Raw genomic sequence first — 22,000 nt, 5'->3', positions numbered from 1 at the left:
TCTCAACATTGATTTTTTTTTTAATTTAATTGCAATCATAAAACTCATTGAGTTTTTTGTTTTCTTCTTGAAGAATGTGAGTGTCAATTTGAGTATTAAACATCTATCTGTAGAATCTAATTTCCGAGTGACAAAAAATTTCTCGCAAACCATTTTTCGTTTATTTTCCATATTGCATTAACAAATTTAGTCATTACTCAATCAATTTAATTTTAGAAGTGACAAATTCAATTGATATTTGGGAGAAAAAATGTGAAAATGCATTTGAAGAAATCAGTAATCTTATATATTAAAAGTAAATACATATATCCAATTAAGAAAGCATGAATTTTGAATTAAAAATGAATAAAAAGCGAGACTGAAAAGCGGTTAGACTATTAATATTGCAATTCAAATTTCATTTATTTAAAATTCATTTTTGCGATAGTGCTGAATTTATGCACAAAATTCTGGCGCAAGGTTGGTTATGTATTTTTCCTGAAAGCATAACAAAATGCTCTCGAGCAGTTGCGTCCACATTAATATTTTTTTTTAATAAATATTTAAAAATCAGAACTAAAATTGAAAATTGATTATAGCTATTACACAAAAAGCCAAGATAAAATTATAAAATAATAAAATTTTCTATAATAACTTTCTTTTATAAAATATTTAATATAGTGACGTTATTTAATTCTACAATGAACTTAAACTAAAATTTTTGTACTTATAAAAAAAATAAAAAAATAAATTAAAACTTACTCGACTTATTTTAGCTCTTGATAAACCTTTATCTTTCATTTCGAATTCACTATCACTATCACCTTGATTTGTGCCTAAATTACCGACACCATCAACATCACCATCACCTTCTGGATTATTACTAGATCGTTGAAGTTTACGATATTTTCGCATTTCATGTTTTGTTGAATAATCACGTTTATTATTAGTACCAACAACACCACCAACACCGCCTTCATAACTAGATAAACCAACATCAATGGCATCATCATTATCTTCACCAGAACTGAATTCTCCTTCCTCTTCATCATCTGAGTATTCGTTAACACGATCTAAAAATATAAGAAAAAAAATGTTTAGCATTAAATTTAGTTTTTATTATAAAAAAAAATTTAATTTTTTTTCATATTTTTTATCATAAGTATAGTTTAAAATTTCTCTATTAAGGTAATAAAAGAAGAAATTAAAAAGAGGTTCAAGGATATTTTCGGTTATCTTGTTTTGGTAAAAGATTATTGCGGTGATTAAAAGTTTAATAGTTTGTCTAATGTTTATAATATACTTAAGGGGGTGGGGGTGGATTTGTAAATAGTACATACATATATGTGTATCGAATTTGGTTGGTTGATTTCGGAAATATAAAAAGGTACCCTAAATAGTATTACTAGATAGGAGCGAGTCATACCGTAAATTATGTTATTACAAATCGTATATAACGTAAGTATAATTATGCGGTATATTTATACAACATCTTTTCGAGAATCAAGGGTGCCTTTAGGTTTAAACTTAAAGTAATAAATTTTGTTCAAGTTCATTTTTGCAAACAAATATTGGAGTGAATTAAAATTAAAATTTTTTTAAAAACCATCCCCAACGGATGATTTTAAAAAAAAAAAAATTTAACATCTTAATGTTTTAAGAAAGTTTCCTATAAATTAATACCAAAAAATTTTATTTCGGTTTCTTTATTAGGCACTATGTAATTATTTTTAATAACTGATTAACACATCATAGCTTTCAAACAATCACAAATAAATTGTTATTCTTTACACGCGTCTGCTATTTTAATAATATTAGATGCGTTAAGAATTAATTTAAAAATTTTAATAATTTCCTATGAATTAATTAACTGTGTAAATTGTTTTACGTGTCGAAATTTATTTATAACAATTGTACATAAAGTAAGTTAATATAAACGGGCTATTTGAAATTCGCCATTCAAGTGTTATCGATAGCAAAAATTGAATTAGCACTGTTGAATAAAGTAAAGGTTATTAACTTTTGCTTTGTTCCGCAATTGTATTTTAATAATTAATAGGCGAAAAGTTGACTGCAATGAATTCAAGAAGTTTATTATTGAATTTTGTAAAATTAAAATTAAAATTGGAAATGAGATTGAAAAATAAAGTTTTCAAAAATATTTGAAAATAAACGAAAACAAACAAAATATTTGTGTTAATTAAGCACATGGATACTAAATGTAGGCATTCTTGAAATTAGTTATAATGTAGGAATTAGGTTTTTCAAATGCATTAAAGGGTTTTATATTTTGGCTGAATTTATTATTTCATGTTTAAGCTTGTATGAATTTAAAAAGAGCATTACTTTATATTATAGGGCATGCTGCAAAAATCACTCAAGTGCAATTTTTCAATTTAAGTCGAGTTATTAATTTAAAGAGAACGCAAAAAATATTTTCTTTCTTTTATTTGCAAAATCTTCTAAGTCACTCTCTGACATTCTCTCGTTGAAAATCTCTGCCAATGACTGAATTTTCCCTTGTTTACTTAAAATCCTAAGTTTCAAAAATGCTTTATTGCAAGTTTAACAAGAAAAACGCTTTTAACCGTTAATATATATGAACTGTTTGGAGCAAAACAGACGTCATTCCTCAAATTAAAATTAAAATATATTTAAAAGAAAAATTAAATAGAAATTAGATGTACCAAATTTAGTAAGAGGGTGACCAGATTAGCAGATCTCCTAATTTTTTGCTTCTATAACACATTAGCCAGTAGATGAACAATTTACTTGGGAGGATATGTGATACATTTTGAAAATCTATTACTTTTTGAAAGGTAAAAGTCTAATAAATGTTTTAAAGACTACGGGATGTCACAAATAAATTTTTATGGCTGCATTGACCTGTTCTAAAATCAATCGTTTCCAACGTGAAACGTATACACAAATATATAAATTTTATTTTATTTGTTTGTGTACTAAGAGGTTTTCTTGCTATTCGTAAATATAATAATAATTAAATTTTAAATTTTAAATATTTAATTTAAATTAATGTATATATTTGATAATTGTTAAAGAACATATCTTAGTTATAATTAAATTAAAAATTAGGCTGTTTAAAAATTCATTGAAAAAAAATTCGCAATTTTCGATTAAATCTAATAAAAACGAGAAAAAATAGAGTTGACCGTGTCAAATCTGTGATACCCGAACGAGCTTGCTATCCTATGTGCGAATAAATATGTCATAGCTTACTATGGGACGGACTATAACTTTAAGTTACCATATTAATTTATGCAAAATTTCAGTACTGTTTTCAATATTTTTTAAAAAATGGCCAAATTTTTAAAAAAATGGCTACTGAAGTTGTATGGCAGCAACCAGAAAGAGCCAAGCAATTTCAACAAATTTTATCAAGCACATTGGCCCAACTAATTTATTCGCTTGTGTGAAATTTCAATATCACAGCTTAGTTTCTGAGATATAATCAAATAAATTTTGAAGTTGTATAGCAGCTACCCAAACCAGTACCCGAATCATGTCCAATTTAAATAGAGTTTTGGCATTTATTATAATAAATCATTTGGGAAAATTTGGTGAACTTAGCTCAATCAGTTTTTAAGTTATCGTTGGAACGGATAAAACTAAATCAACCCAGAATTCAACACTGATCAAAAACATACACTTGAGTCTATATCTAAGACCGTTATTTCTTAGCGTTACAAACGGTAAGGCAAATTTAGTATACCCTTCGAACATACGTTCTTACGGGTATAAAAATGGTAGATTCGTAGATTCGTAGATTCTAAGGGAACCGAGTGGGACAGGAGCATCCCCCCAAGCCACCGCAGCCATTTTTGACTTATTGTAGCCACCCCACTCTCCCGTCTATAATATCCCCGTCCCAATCACAAAGCCGGCGATATCCCTAAGGGAGTTGGACAATAGTTCCCGAACACTTAGGGACCCATGTCCAAGACAATTGCGGCGCCGAACAGCCAGTGCCGGACAGTCGCAGAGAATGTGCACGGCGGTCTCATCGCCACCCCCACAAAATCTGCACAGGGGGGAGCCCGACTTCCCCAGCCTGTGCAGGTGGTATTTCACCGGGCAGTGCCCCGTGAAGAAATTCGCAATAGTGCGAACCCGGCTCCTGCTCATCCCCAGCAACTCCGCAGCGAATCCGCCGGAGCACGCCGGAACAAACACCTTCGCATGACGGCACCCCTTCGTGTCCCGCCAGTGACGACTGCATTCCGCCGCGAGTAGGCAGGCAAGTATAAAAATGGTTCATGTGATTGCGAAAATTTCAATTCACTTTACTTTTTACAAATAATTTCTAATAATTTTTGATTAAAAATTAAAAAAATTCTTGGAATTATAACCAATTTCAAAAAGATTGTGTTTGAATTGAGGAAATATAAAAATCTCTTTGATTATAACAAAATTGTTGATAAAATTAAATTTATAATTTTTAAAAATGATATTTTGTTTTCTGTTCTCTCTCTTGCTAAATTAAATCTTAATGTACCCACTTAATATGTATGAACAGTGAATAAATTTACATAGAACTAAACATAATGCGAATAACTTTAATAAAAATATCAATATTCAAAATAATATTCATGTATTAAAATAAAAATAGGAAAAAATCTAATTCTGGAACAATAATAGAAAATTCAACAATACAATAAAAAACCGAAACAAAATTTCCTTATGGGTTTTCATTTAAGGATACAAAAACAAATATCAACAAATTTTCGTGACTAGCGACTTTCTCTATTTCTCTAAACATGATTGCTGTACACACCAATTCTCTCTCTACGTAATTTTCATATAAGGCTAAAAATTTCTGTATTGTGAATCGTGACTTTTATTACAATTTTTTAATAACACAGTAGTAATTGAATTTTTTTTTCTCTTTTCCTTTCAAAATTTTGACACCTTATTTTAGTTACGTTTACATTTTATTCATAAATATTTGTAAAAATATGATTTTTGCAGATAGAAATAATTTATTTGCATGCAAATTTTATTAATTTTTGACCGCTTTTTTTAAAATTTCATATTTCTTTACATTCATTGATTAGAAAATTTTAATGTAGTGTAATTTTCATAAAACCTAATATAAATATAATTTGACGTAATGAATTGACAGGGAGAATGAAATCACAATCTTGTAATCCTATTAATTTTAGCGTATCAAAAGTTATAATTAATTGTTCACAATTTTTTATTAATAAAATTCAAAATATTCTTAAGGTTACGGCACTATGAGCAGTTAAAAGACTGAAACTCGTTAACTTTAATTTTTGTTTCCGAATCGCAGTATTCTATGATAATTGATGGACTATTGTAAGCTCATAAAAGCTTTTTCATGTAATTTGAAGTAATTTGAACTTCTTCTAATTCTAAGTTTTTAATTTCAATATTATTATGTAATTATATAACTAATTAGTTTAAAAATAAATCATTTTCCAATTCTACATTCCAAGAAATGAATCGAATAATTTGTTTCAATATATTTTTATTATTCCGATTTTAATTAATATTCATGAGTTTTTTTTGTCGAAAGAAATAGCCACGCAGAATCGCGAAAACTGTACAAGAAAATTGTATGATAAAAACAACTTCATTGACTCCACATTATTGGGCTAACAATTAATATTTATAACTTCAGAATTAAACTAATTAGAAATGTTGTTTAATTTTGACTTTTTCAACAAGCAATATCAATTATAAAATTTTAATTTTTTTTAAAAATAACATTCGTTCAATAAAATTTCAGTTTTCTCTTTAAACGGATGTAGAAGTTCTGTAAATAGAAGCACGAACTACCAAACGGGCAGATTGCAAGTAACAAATAAATTTTTTTCAATTTAGCCTAAAATGTGTAAATTTTAAAATATTTTATATTTTTTCTTATATTTAATAAGCGAAATAATTAATCCGAATGGTTTCCGAAAGTGTAAAATGTTAAACAAACCTGTCTATCCTTGATTATCAATTAATTAATAGTTGTAATTAAAAAACTTTTATAAGTTTTTGTATATTAATATTTAATGAGTCGAACTTTTTTAAAATAAAATATTTTTCAAATTTAATATGTAAGTCGTAAGAAACAGGTAAATGTATCGGATAATTTTGTTTAATATCTTAATTATTTCGGTGTTCAGTCAAACTAACTTAAATTTGAATTCAACAGTTGATTTAGTTGACAAAATAATCGAACAGGATCCCGAAATTCACACAATTTATTATTTATTGCAAAAAAGCAAAAAACGAACAAAATATGATACAAGCAACTTAATAAAATTAATTTCTGAACAAACATTCTTGCCTCGATATGTTATTTACCATGAGAGCCAGAGTTCATTATTACACCGAAATAAAATAGCAAACCGAAATATTTTAATAATTGCGACATATTTAAGTAAAAATCAAAAACATGTCATTAATACTATAGCAAGGAGTTTTACTAATAAGGGTAAAATTCTGTTAATACCCAATAAACAGATTGAAAGTTATACCGAACGCGATTATAAAGTTTTTGCTACTCAAATATTGTCATATTGTTTCCAAAATAAATTATTAAATGTTATTATAATATTCGATAATTTCCACGAGACCAAAATATTTTATGAAATGGAACCATTTCCTCGACGAACAATATCATTTGTAAAATTTAAAAAGGACAGCAATAAAATATTATATCCTGATAGAATAAAGAATTTGTACGGACATAAATTAACTATTCAAACAAACAAAATGATTCCATATGTTCTTCTAAATGCAATGAGGTAAATTAGTCTTAACTAACAAGTTATTGATGGCTCATGCCATAAAATGCTTTTATTATTTTTTTATTAATTTTTTTATTGCATATTTTTTTATTTACAGCTCTTCTACAAAACTTAGATTTGTTGGACCTTTCTACAACGTAATTCAAGCCTTTGCAAAATTAATAAATGGAACATTGGAAGCTAAACAAGTTTGGAGTAAAAGTACAAGAGGTTGCAAAATTAAAGTTGACATTTTATTACCATTTAGTAGATGTGATAAAAACTTCAATTTGTTCTATAGTTATCCTTTTACAAACATAGAAGAATGTTTTGTGTTTCCTCTTCAATCAAATGTAGTAAAAAAACGTGCATATTTTCTTTTGCCGTATGACACTGAAACATGGATTTTACTTGTAATGTCCATTATCATTTTCGGATTTGCGAAAATACTTTTTGAATGGATAATACATGATAATGTGAATGACTGGATAAATCAGTTCTTTAAAATATTGGAGAGTTTATTGTTTCAATCTTTTCCAGATAAATATTTAAATTTTATATGGAAAATGAGATTTTTTTATTTAGTGATTATTTTAATTGGATTCATGTTTACAAATATGTATTTGGCATTTATTACAACATATTTAATCCAAACACCGTATAAAATTCCACCAAAAAATCTTGAAGAAGTGACCTCAAATAATTTACAAGTAATGATAAAAAACGATCAATTAAAATTTATTGAAAAACTATTTAATAAAACACTATTGGATAAGATACTATTGAATTTAGATACCATATCTAATATAAAAGAACTCGAAAAACATAAAAGAGAAAATTTAGGATTCTTCTTGTCAACTGATTATTATGATTATTTAAATACTGTTGATAAATTACGAGGAAGAAAACCGTTTCTTTACAAAACTAATATCTGTTCCGGCAGATTTTTTATGCATATTTTGGTAAAATCGCCAATTATCAATCATGAGAGCTTTACACGATTTACAATACTTGTCAAAGATACAGGATTATATAAATATTGGCAACAGAAATTGGCTCTCGAATATATTCATGGAAGAGTAAAATTTTCTACTGAATCTGATGAACCTACAATATTAACTGTTGAGAATTTATCTTTTGTTTGGATGATCGTAATTTTAGGTTGGATATTAAGCACATTAGTTTTTGTTTTAGAGCTCGTACTACATAATTGTACTGTATTTTCTAAATGAAATTGTATTTGTAATAAAAAAAAATCTAATTTATTCAATTATAGAATAATCATCGGGGCAATCAAATTGCTGATTGCATTATAATATTGTTCGTTACCCATTATTATCTGAAGATGTTTAATTAAAATTTACTTTAGTGTAGAAGTGAACTTTGTACAGTGAACAATTAATACAATTCAATACACTTGTGTTTGTAAATATAGTTACCATTTTTAACACAATAAATTTCAGGAATAGTTTGTCTAAAAACTTGAATTTTCACAATATTAGAATTTACATTAGAACTGCAAGGAAAAAGTGATTTTACAGCCATTTATCTAGAATACCAAAACTTTTGGGGTTTTCCGATTAGTTTAACTATGATTATAAATAGTTCAGATTTAGTTTCGCTTTATTGAATCAAAATTTGTGTTTTAATTGCCTTCCCTTTCATTTTGTGTATGGTATAACAAATTTCCTATTAAAATTTTTATTTAAGATTATTTTTTCATAATTTTGTAAATACTCAATTTCAATATATCGGAAATCAATTCTAGTTACTTAAGAGTTATATATTAACAGGGGTGCAAAATGTTATTTATAAGTTCAAATTAAAAATCGAAGTGTACGAACCGAGAGTAGAAATATTAGAATTAAAAGAAATACAAAATCTATAATCATTTTTTCCCTCATTTTTACCTATACAAATTTCTATTGTTTGGATTATTAAGGAGGGAAAACTTTGAAATTTAATAAAAACTTTTGAAATAAAAAAAAAATTACACACAAACTTTTCCATATTTAATTTATTTACTATATTTGAAAGTCTTCTTCAAAGGCACAAAGCAAAACAAAAATAATATGGAAATATTGACGGGGTTAAAAATTATAGTATTCCTAGAAATAGAAATAGAAAAACTACGCCTATAAAAATAACTTATGCAAAATTTTTTTTTATTGATTTTATTTGAAAGTGTTGTAAATTCAAAAAAATATTATAGTCCTTAATACATTGAACTATCAAAATACGTGCATTTTATATAATATACATAAGAACAATATAAGTAAAAGACTATGCAACAAACAACATTTATGTACATGTAATATTGTATAAGAAACTATAATTATATTTCCAATATAATGGGGAAAATAAAAATAATTTAAAATTTTTTTTTGGTAATTTTGTACGGAAGTAAAGAAAATATCCTTTCAACATCAACCTTCAAAATATATTGAAATTTCTAAGAGAATTTCCTTTCCTATACTATGAAGAGCTGCAAGATAATTATTTTGCACAGATTTAATTTTAATGCCTTTATCAATATTGAATGAATAGCTTCGTATTAGAAATCTTTATTACAAAAAATTCACAACTCTACAATAATTATGATTTAAATTTATTCAAAATTTTTTCAAAAATATTCTATATCATTTCATTTGCTATATTTTTTGAAATCTTCTTTATGTAATTTTGAAAGAAAATTTTCGACTTAAAGCTATTGGTTCTCGTAAATTTATTTAAGAGATCAAAAGAAACGAATATTAAAATATCTAAAAATTGTTGATAATGAATAAAAATTAAAAATTTATTTATAATTAAAATCTCATGAAAATCCTTTTGAATTTCGAAAATATTTGAAAATGGAAAAATTATTAAGGACTCTTTTATATATTTTTAAAACCATAAAGGATAATTTCCAAAAAATAAAATACTTTTTTTCTACGTATTAAAAACTTTTGTAGTTAAATCGAAAATTTATTTATATTTTTCCGGGAAATTTTTCAAAAAATTAAAAAATTCTTTTTTCGATATAATTCAATAATCGATTTTAATACTTTCAACTATATGGTTACGTTATGTTTGTTTGTATTTAATTATACCTAGAAAAATATTATGTTGCGCACAAAATTGTGAATTATCCTTGTACACAATATAAAAAAAGTTAAATTTAATTTCATTCTTTGGTGAAAGTTAATTTTAATTTTTTATAAAAAATAATTTAAAAATAGATGACATAAAACACGCATTAAAAATTATTTTTAAATTATAAATAAAGTTTTTAGTCTCACAATAATTTTATTATTATAAAAATAAAATAATAATTAAGTATATTGTTTTAATTGCTGTGACAATTTCTAAATGTGATTGACATATAGATTTTATTTTCATATTATAGACCAATTATAATTGAATATAAAGGATTTGTAAAAAAAAATATACACTTAGTTTATTTTTAAAGTTTTAATCCCTTTTCATAGAATTTAAGGTATAATTAATTATTAAGGCTATTAATCATTATCTGGAAATTATAAACTTGTACATAAAAAATTTAACCATTTAATTATAGAAATTGTAATTAATGAGAAATTAAGCATTTGTTGTCGAAATTATTTACGTACGTATGTATGTATGTATGTTTAAAAGAGTTGTTACTATAAATGTAATTTTGTATTATCCTTTTTATTTTTATCCTTTTTATTAATTAAACTTAAAATAAATATTGAAATTGCCTATTGCATCATACTGCCTATTATATTTTAACATTATTAAATATTGCCTACTTTTAGGGGAATAATGTACTTTTCGCCTCTGTCTTTCTATGTATAGCTATAGCTTATAACGTATCCTTAAAAACAAATAATTTTTTTTGAATCACAATTTTTAAGATCTTGAATTAGACGATAATCTGGGTTAAAAATAATCTTTGATAGTAAATTAAATAGAAATGATCGCGATAGATTAAATTTTTACTTGGTCCAGGAAATTTATTAACTTATTAACTCAGTCACATTTTGGAAATGATAGCAGGTATTTTTCAAAACCAATTTAGTTGAATTTTATAAAGTTTCTTTAATTTTGTTAATAATAGAATTTAGTAAAATAAATTTTAAAAAACATCTTAAAGGCAATTCTTAAATTGGTTTTGATAATTTTTATTATTTTTATTAAGGATTACCGCGAAAACTTTTTGGACATTAAATATTTTGTAATAAATATTTGAAATTCTGTTTGTTCAAAGGAGTATGAGCATTTTCTTCAGTAAGGAGTATAATTCTTCTTCTGTATAAATATTACAGCCTAGCTCTATTTACATTTACCTGACTCAGGTTATCACGTCAAGAATAGACTCAGTCAGAAATATGATTTGTATTTATTTTATCATACCATTATTTTGCGAGTAAGAAAGTATCTTAAAGGAAAACTTAATGACAAGGAGTAAAGAGTCTTTGGGTCAAATGATGATAAGTAATATTTGTTTTTTTTTTTTAATTTCTTAAAATTTAGTAAAAACCATTGTCGGATCTTAAGAAGATATTTAAAAGCATAAATCTTTTAATTTTTGTGCAAAGCAAATCCAACTTCAATACATACAATTTTAATTTCTTCTTCTTAAAAATTTTACTTTTTGGACTTATGCTCTTTTCAAAATCCATCATAGATTTTATTTATTACATGATAATTGCAAATCTAGTTAATAATTTTAATTAAAAACAGAAAAAAAACAACAAATAAAATTAAATACAACAAAATAATGAAAAAATTTAAATTTTAGGCGCCTTATGTCTTTGTCTTTTCATTTTTTCTTTTAAATTTAATTTCACAGTATATAAAAACACGTACAATATTATAAGTACACACACACGAATATTTGTAAATTGTAACAATATTATAGTAAATTAGATAGACCATGTGTTTTAGTTTCTATAAGTTCATGTCACAACAAATTTTCTAATTTGATGCCAAAATTTTTAGAAAAGCAAAAAAAAAAGGAAAGAAACAAAAAAAATGCATTATAGTTTTTGTTTTTATTTTTAATTTGTAAACAAATTTGACATATTTTGTTTAAATCACACATGACCCTGTCCTATTCTTTGTTTGCCATTTAAATACAAAACAAAAATAAATAAAAATAAAAAATTAAAAATTGTTACCTAAATATTCAAATATAGTTATTTTTAAAAAGAAAAATTTTAAATTTTCTTTTTGTTAAAAACTAGGTGGAAAATTTTTATATAAATAGAATTAATAAGAGTTTTAAAATTAGATCTTGACAAAGAGCAACAGGTGTTTGATTATAATTATATATGCAAATACAACATAAAAATTTTACAACAAAGTATGTTTACTATTTTTTAACACATTGCTAATATTCGAGATAGAAATACTGCCCTACTGACAAATATTACTTAAGTATGTACATATATGTAAATAAACAATGGGATTAAAGTAGAAAGCATGCCATGCCATATATCGTAGTTAAAAGTGAAATGACATTAAAATTCACCTACAATTTGAATTGATCTACATATAATGTGATTTTCAACTCGCAATTAAAATAAAAAATAATTTCTTTGTCTTGTACTGAAAACACAGACGTAGTTTTCAGTAGAAGAAGCTTATTTAGTATGTATTTACATGTAAATTGAATTTTGTCAAATAATATAGGTACATGCTCTCAAAGAATTATAAATGAAATATAGGGTTCATTAACCCAAATATTCACACATTTCAACAAAATTTTGTCGTGTGCTTAATTATTTTTCTTTTTGTAGGTAGCGTTATATTTTATTAGACGGTTTCTTAAAAAAAATATCACCAAAATCATCATAATGTTTCAAATTTTAAACATATATAAAACAAATGAAATTTTAATTGCATTAACAGAAATGTTTCTCTAGTAAAAATTAATTGAATGTTGCGGTATACAAAAGAAGAAAATCAAGAAGTCCGTTTTCTGTTTCTACATCTATGGCTTGTTTTTGGAATGAAATTTCGACTCAAAGAAATGTAAGCCTTAATTTATAATACACCTTAGTTTTTCTAAAAAATTAATAAGGCAAAAATTATTTGAGTACATTTTTATTAAAATTTTTAAATTGCTCTAAAAATTGCCTGAAAATTACAATTTTAAGTTAAAATTTATAAGGTTTTTTAATATCTTAAATTTTAACCCCTTGAAATATTTAATAGCTAAACTCATGAATATTTTTTTTTTTGCAGTTAAAGACAAAACACAATAAATTTTTATTTTTAACATAAAAATCTTTAAATATGACCGTAAATTTTAGAGCATGCACAAAAATGCATTATAGTTAATATTGCATTAAGGGTTTAATTTCAAAAGCAAAAATAAAAATAATTATTAAAAGAACCATAGTTATGCATTGAAAAATCTACATACATACAAATACATATGTATATACTATCAACTGTATAGTTACACTTTAATATATATAGTTAAGAAATAAATATATAAATGTGAATATTATTGTTTAAGTTCTATGGTTTCTTTTAATATACGGTTAAATAAAAAATAAAATAAAATGAACGTTTTCGTAATAATATGAATGAGTAATAATTCCCTCAAATTACAAGTAATTGAGAACCACAGGACAATATTATATTACTAATATTTACGCTTCACAAGAATTAATCAATTAAAAACCCAAAAAAAATTATTTAAAAACAAATCTGCAATTTGTAAATTAAAATAGTTTACAAATTTTTTGTTGATTATCAAAGTAATAGGGTTCAGATTTTCTTCTTTGAAATTTTCAAGAACTGAATCCTTTCCTTAGGTCATATAACATGATATACACATCCATTATATCAGCGTATATGTAATTTAAAAAATTTGAAGAAATTTACAAAAAAAAGACAACGGGTTAAAAGTACTTTTGTATAAAAGGAAAAATTTTAGAAGCTATTTGAATTAATGAATGCTTAATAATCAGTTTTAAAGAAATTTATATAAGTAATAATAATTGCTTAATAAAATAGAGAAAAAAAATTTTATTGTATATACTTTTAAATTGAATGGAACAAACATTAAGATTAAAATATTAAAATTTTAAAGAAAATTCTAATCTCTTTTAATCTTATGATTAGATTAAAAGAGATTAGAATTTTCTAATCAGAAAAAGTTAATTTGTGTGTGGTTTACAATTAGGACTCTAAAAATATTTTGAATTTTGAGCTAATTAAATATTCCGTTTGTTCATATCAAACGATGCCATACCATGGGTTATGTATGGATTATGGATTTTTTAATTATAAATTATAAATTTATTGAAGATCAAATATAGAGATTAAATGTTTTAATATTTAATAAGGTACTTAAATTAGAAATATTAAAATTAAAATTTAAAATTTTTTCTCATTCAACATAAATTTAAATCTTATTCTTTCGGATAGATTCGCAATATCGTAACCATTATAAAAATTTTAAAGATTATTTTACTCTTCAATTTTTATAAATCGTAATATTCATTTTTTCTATTGAATTTCATTTTTTCTATTGAAAATCAATTGCAGACTTTATAATTTAAATTGTTTTTGTATTTTGGTTTTTTTTTATAAATTTGTTTACAATTTTTCATAGTCACATTTTTATACAACTTTCAATATTACATATTATAAAATATCCACATGATTTATTACAGTTTGTCTATATACAATTAGTGTAGCACATAATATATTTGTTTTTTTTTTTTTTAATTTAAATGTATGGTAAAAAAAAAAAACCACTACCTATTATTCTATAAATTAAAGTAGCGATCATTATGTAAGTTTATAAACAAAAAATACAAAAACAAATAAACTTGATCAACAATTTGATTTATAAACTGTTCTTACTTATAAATCTACTCGCAATTTAGATAAATTGACATATTTATATATTTAAATTTAAAATATGTAAATAAAATTTATGTATGTATATGTATATTTTTAATTAATAAATAAAAGAGCTTCTACAATTTTGGAAAATGTAGAGAAAATTGAAAATGAATAATTGTAAACAAATTCAAGAAAGTAGGTGAAGGGTACAAAAAAAAATACTTGTTTTACATTTATAAAGTTAGTACAGCAAAATTTAAACTGAAATGTGCTTATTAGTTTCGCTCTTTGTCTGACTGTCTGTCGATCTGTTTACAAAATTTTTACATTATTTAAGATAGAAAGCTGAAATTTTACATACAATTGGAATTTGTTAAGAAAATCAATGATTTATTTCTATGAAACTGTAATTTTTTCTAAATTTCTGTAAAAGCGAATTTCTACGTGACGGTAAAAATTTCATGAGTCATGACACTCAGAAATATAACCAAGTAACTAAAGTTATTCTTTTCATGTTGATTCATAAATTATTTGTTAATATAAATAACAGATTTTATAATAAATTTTTTTTTCATCCTAAAATTATGCAATCTTTATTATATATTTAAGAATGTTAACAAGAGTAAGAGTTACACAAAAAATTGGATTTTTATCAAAGTTTAAGAAAAATTTAAAAAATTTTTCTCTCGAATTGCCCTTTAAGCAGTAACTTAGGCCAACTTTGTTGTTGAATGTTTTACTAACTGAGAGGTGCAAAAGAAATTATCGGTGTTTTGCTCTTTGTGAATTTTTTGAAAATTTATTTGAAAATGTGCTACTTTAAAATGTTTGAATTTAAAATTTCTAAAATTTCACTTTATTTGAAAATGTGCTAGTTTAACTATAAACTTAATCTAAATCTTTTTCAATTTAATTTATGAATCATCACCTTAATAAAATAATTATTGTCGAAAATTTTATTTTTCTATTCCTTTTGGTAAATTTGTTATTATAAGATGCCGGCATTTAACCTCGATATTTACCGGCATTTTATAGTTAACATTGAAAAACAAAAATTATTCTTTCAAGGTGATTCATTCATAGTTTCCACATATAAAATAATGTTTTTTTTTCTAAATTATTGTTAATGTAAATACGAGTAATAAACAAGAATTACAAGTGAATTACAAATATTTTAAATATAATATTGAATTTAGCTTACATGAAATTTTTTTGCATTTTATGGAAACGATTTGCAATATATCATAAACGTATTCAATTCTCACCATTAGTGACATAAGTACAGATTTATTGAACTTTGAATTTAAATTGAATTTACATACATCCTAACGTTTTCTTTAATTGCAGTACAATTTTTAATCGATAATATAGTAGATATTTTTGTTAATGGGTAAAGTGTGACATTTTTGATGCATAAATAAAGTAGGCTAAATGATTAAATTTAATTAAATATTCTAAAATTGCTGATCTTATTATAGTCTATTAAAAATTCGAAAAGCGAAAACTGCTGTAGTATGTGCTTGCATTCTCTCAATTATATCCACCGTAGTATTTTTCAATTTACTATTATTATTTTCTACATTTACTACTATCATACATTTATGAATGATTTTATAACACAAAAAAAATATTACTAATCATTTTATTCATATTTAGTATTTTCATATGAATTTTAATAATTGCTGCTAATTTGATTTTTCAAATAAATCAACCAATATTTTCTAGTTATTTATAAGCTATCTTATGTGTTCATACGTATTTCTTTCGAATTTAATTCTTTCGTACGAAATTTGCGATGCTTCTAAATCGAAATTTCTAACAGAGAGTTCAATTAATTGTAGATATATTTAAAAAGAAAAACAGAATAACAATTCATAAGAATTAAAATATTCTGAGTTCGATTATTCATAACAGAATTTTTCAGTTATTATTATTACTTTATATGGAAAGTAATATAATAATAACTTTTCAATTCATAAACTCTTCATCAGTCACATGTTGAAAACAGTTGTATATAGTAAAAACTACGTTTAAAAATAGTATTTTTTTTTTTGTAATTATTCAAGCTCAGCACAATAATATTATATAACATGAAATATTACCGCGCATATATGTAATATATAAGTAGAGTATGTATGTATGTGTGGTTGCATATAATATTACTTTAAATATTCATTAAATTCAAATAGAAATATTGATCTACATTTCTTGTTTCTATTTTGCATATTGTTATATACAGAATTTAAAATTATTACACTATTTTAAAAAATACACTCATGTTTTTAGGAAAACGTGCTACCAACACATCTCACAGCAAGTGAAATTTATTTAAAATAATCTTTATTATTTATTTGTATATGTGTTATACTTGTACATAGAAGTATAGAAGCGTCAATTACGGTTTTGGAACAATATCAAAGTATGTATATAAAAAAGCTAATTTTAATTGATTTTTCTTTTCTTTTTTCTTATATTTCTGTGTGCCTTTTGAAATTTGTTATTTTTTTTGTTATGAATTTTGCCAATTGCATAATTATAAAATTTTTAATTAATAAGTAATTTAATTTTGAAGAAAGTGCAAAATTGAAAGTATATTTTTTGTTTTTTTCAACAATAGTGTTAATTTTCTTTTATTGAAATTTTGTTTGGTGATTTGCTAAATAATACCGAGTAAGTATGTATATATAGTATAAATAACTATGTGAACTCCCCAACAGAATTATTAGGCTGCAAGTAGGGTCTAATATGATTTTACAAAATTCATATAAGGTTTTGATTAAAAAAAATTAAATTTAATTTGTTTTGTTAAAACTTTAGAACAAGATTTATGGTCAATTAATTTTGAAAAATTTACATTTATCATAGGCAGTTTACAATTTTTAAGACTCTCTAGAACACAAATTTGTTTTGGAATTTATTAAAACAAAAAAACATTAAATGACTGACAATTTCAATATAAATTAATTAAATTTGTTAATCATATACACATATAATTAATTGGAAACTCTATAAACAATTTTAAGACTATCTCTGATTAACAACTTAAAATATTTATCATGATTAGCAAAAAAATTAAAATCAAATAAATGGAATCAAAATAATAAGAAATCTAATACTATATTGATTGATGCGTGGGTATTCTTATATAAAAGCAATAACAAATAATAATATAACACTTTAAGTTTATTATGCGATGTAAATAAAAACACAGAAACTTATATTGCTGTCTTTATTTTTGGCAAAAAAATACGGTTTTTCAACACCACTTCCATGAATATTTTAAGTAAAAAATCATAATTGAAAATTTAAAATTTTTGCAAATTTCACTTTTCCAAAATAATAAATGTATGTATAACAAATTTTTCTTAAATAAGAAAAACGAAATTCTCTTATTACTTATTGGATTTTATTTAAAATGAGACAAGGTAGCCATTTTAATTTTGTACTTGGATAATTTATTCCCTATGTGTATAAGTATATCCCTCACGTAGATATTCGTTCCCAAGAGATTTTGAATACTGTAAAGCCTAAGAATATTTTGAGAAATGCCCGAAAAATTTTTTTTACATTCTATGTTGGAGTTATCCGAAACACTTTCCCGATCATATTCAAATTGAATTGGGTTCGGGAATAAACTATTTTTCACCTAGTTTAGTTATTAAATTAAATTTCTAATTACTTATCGTCTGATGATCAGACCCTATCTCTGGGTTCGATATATAAATCTATTTACATTTCGATGCCGACCAAAACTAGATATTCACTTCCGTATATATACAATCTCAGATCATTATTTCTTAATGTTATAAACGGAATGGTAAATTTACAGTACCATTCTTACATAGTTTGGTATAATTATAAAAATACACAAATGAACTACTGTTAAGTGATTTCAGCAAATATTTAAAAAAATCAAATAATAAAATTAACACCTTCAAAAATATTTCGATAAATTCGAATATTTTAGAAACTGCTTTCGAATTTTCATTAAATTTGAAAATATTAAAAAAAAAAAATTATATAATTCAGTTTAACTTTCGATAACTTTCGATGACTATAAGGTAATAATGTAGATGTACAGGTACATACGCACGTCCTTTTTATATTTACATATATTCTTATACAATATTATTTATGAATATACATATATGTATACTTATTTCCGTGTATGAGAATTTAGAATCGATTCCATTAGCAGCAAAATAAACACTCCAAATATACAAAATAATAAAATTAATTAAAAACTCTGTATGTACATATTTAGTTTACTAGTATATGTGAATTTTTAATAATAGTTTTAATATGTTTATAATCCTAAAAATATGACGATATTGTTAAACTATTTAGTATAACAATTTTATATGTTGAATTTAATAATAATCCTTTTTATAAATAGTAAAAATATTTCCAATTATGTACACATGTTATGCCTATAATTAAGTGTATATATATATATTGTATATTGTATAATTACAATGTTACGATATACCCATGTAACAATTTTGTTCCATGAACATTTTTTAAAATGAAATTATTTTTTATCATTTATTTTACCTTTAATATTAAGTGCCATTTTTTTATTATTTTTATTATTTTGTAAAAAATGTTTTTTAGGTTTGACTTTTTTCAAAAATTCTTTAGTCATATTTCCTTTACTATTATTCAAAATTAATAATATTCAAAAAAAAAAAAATCACTTTTTTAATTTTCTACAAAAATTTTTGTACAAAAATATTTTTATAAAAAAATTTTTTAATTAGAAATTTTCTATTTGATTTTTGTTTTTATATTTTTCAAAAAAAACTTTTTTTTTTTCAATTATTTTTTAATAAAAATTTTCACTTTAAAATATTTTTATTTATTTTTTAATAATTATTTAATTTTAATTCTCTTTTTTTTTAATAATTTTTCAGAGTTACCGCTTTAAGTAATGTTATTTACTCGACAAGTGCTTAACAACTGAACTAAATTGAAACTAAGAGAAATAATAATAGGTAAGTATTTATAAAAATAAAAACAAAAAATAACAAAAAAAAAAAAAAACAAAAATAAAAATTATTTTAATTCATATGAAAAAATGAATTCATATGAGACGACGTGAATGTACTCAAGTGAATATTTTAAATTGGCTTGAATCGCTTAATTATTGCGTACAATTTTGTTACCTATATCCATATACATACATACATAAGCATTTATTTATATTATTCACACAAACAATAAAATAAATGAATACATAATAATAAAGATAGCTACTTATAAAAGAGTTGAGTAAATGAAATAGAAAATAAATATAGGAAGAAGAAATAGAAGAAGAATAAGAGAAAAGTAGAAAGAGAAAGGAGGGAAAGCATAATAATAATATCTTCCACTATAAAATGAAATACAAAACAAAATGAAAAAAAAAAATAAAAATAAGAAAAAAAAAAAGGAAAGAAACCTGTAAATTACTCATCATCGCTACGGAATTCCTATGAATTGAGTCTTAATTTTTTTATTTTTCCTTTCTTTCTTTTAATTTTTATTATTATTATTATTATTATTGCCTTATTATTAGTTATTGTTATTATTATTCTATTTAAATCTTGATTTTTTTTTTGTTTTTAATCTTACGGGTGTTCAAAAAATGATAAAAAAAAATCGATCTTAAATTAATCAGGTACAATCGACCAGTTATAATCGATAATGTATGTATGCATGTATGTAACATGTAGGTAAATGTCATATTTTAATATTGTACATAATGAGCATGTAATTCTGTTATTATTACGGGCGAAATTTGTAAAACTATTTATGAATATAGGTACATCGTTATATTACAAAGGATACGTAATTTGAATTATGGTCAGAGACACACATAATGTGGGTGGTAAGTATTTGTATTTATAATAAGTTATTCATCCATATTCTATATAATAAAACTTAAAAATTATAAATTAAATTTTTTTAATGATGTAGAACATTTTCGTAGAATTTCGTATAAGGATGAATATTCGTATATTCTCGAAATTTCTCGGACAGTTTAATAAACTTTGTTTTATCGTTATTATTTTGCTTAATACTACTCGTATATTATACTATTGTGAAATAAAAATTTAAAATAACTTGATGAATAATAAATTTTTTTTGAAAAATTACTCAATTGTTAAAAATTCGATTAAATATTTAATAAAATGTGATTAAAATAGTAAATAAATTTAAGTACCATTTGTATATACATATATGTATGTATGTACATAATAATTAACTGTTAATTTAACTAAATAACGTCATTTTAGATGTGATAAAAATAAAATTTGTAATATTGGCATTTTGTTTTCTTATTTTCAAAAAACAAAAACAAAAATTGTATAAAATGAAAGAAAAAAAATATTTTTTAATTCAATTCTCTTTCTTTTGCGCCAAAATAATAAAGCTGTCCCTCTAATACGAATTCCATCGGTCGAATTTTGCGAATATTTATAGTTAAATTCCGTTTGAAAAATTTTAAGCCATCATTGGAATTTATGAATGAGGTTATGACAGAAGTATTCGCCAAAACTTCAAAAATAATATTTTATAAAATATCTTAAGTTTCTTTCATATTTCCACTTAAACAAGTCGCCGCCCTATAGGTAATTATTATAGTATTTTTTTTAAAATATTTAATATATCAAGATAAAAAAATTTTTAAATATTTTGAAATATATGAGAGAAAAATATTTTTGATAGCTTTATTTAAGTTGCAAAGATTTATAATAGATGTCATTTTGTCTGTCAAAAGTAAAATAAAAGAGAAATAATTTCTTTTTTTTTCATTTTGAGTAGCTAGCCTAAAAATCTAATTTTCTAAATAAATAGATTTTTTCACACGCAAACATTATAATAATAGTTTTATATCCAATATTAGTGTACGTTTGTGTGTTCCATTGAGGTGTAAGTGGTTAAATTTTACGATTGAATGAAAAAATAGCTTAAAACTAATAAGAGTTTATTCAAAAGAAATTAAGCGAAATGTATTTTTAATTTCTTCTATTTAAAATAATATGCTGAATATATTAATTTTTAGTAGTTTAATAAGAAACTTCAGAAAATTTAAATAGTTTTTATAGTAAATTATATTTTTTATTTAAGAAAATTCATTCAATTTATTTAAAAATCAAATGTTCTACAATTATGAATATAAAATTTATAGTTAAAAAATTAATATGTCTGGCACAGTTCTAATTAACTAAATAATTGTGTTATATTGAAAATTTTCAAATATCTACATATTTAAATATTTTCTTTTCGATAATCTGATTAAATTTTGCTTATTCAAAAAGAATAATCGAAATTAATTCATTAGTCAATAACAATTAAAATTGAATTTCGAATAACAATAAAACAATTCTAGATATCTGGTTTTAAAATAGTTTGAATAATGCTTAATTTGAATTAGTTATATA

At 23.4% G+C, this 22,000-nt stretch overlaps 1 protein-coding gene across 2 annotated transcripts in view; it reads right to left on the bottom strand.

The window, feature by feature from the left end:
* The window catches only part of LOC129613963 (phosphofurin acidic cluster sorting protein 2), a 51,442-nt gene that overhangs the window by 6,993 nt on the left and 22,449 nt on the right, over nucleotides 1-22,000 (bottom strand). For both annotated transcript variants that reach the window (XM_055528317.1, XM_055528325.1), the window contains exon 3: nucleotides 742-1,052. In XM_055528317.1, coding sequence (XP_055384292.1) covers nucleotides 742-1,052 — 311 coding nt within the window. The remainder of the gene's footprint in view (nucleotides 1-741; nucleotides 1,053-22,000) is intronic.

The sequence above is a fragment of the Condylostylus longicornis genome, unplaced genomic scaffold (genome assembly GCF_029603195.1).
Source record: "Condylostylus longicornis isolate FDR11 unplaced genomic scaffold, ASM2960319v2 ptg000004l, whole genome shotgun sequence".
NCBI classification, from domain to species: Eukaryota; Metazoa; Arthropoda; class Insecta; order Diptera; family Dolichopodidae; genus Condylostylus; species Condylostylus longicornis.
Note: the sequence above shows the minus strand (reverse complement) of the source record. Positions and strands in the feature narration are given on the sequence as shown.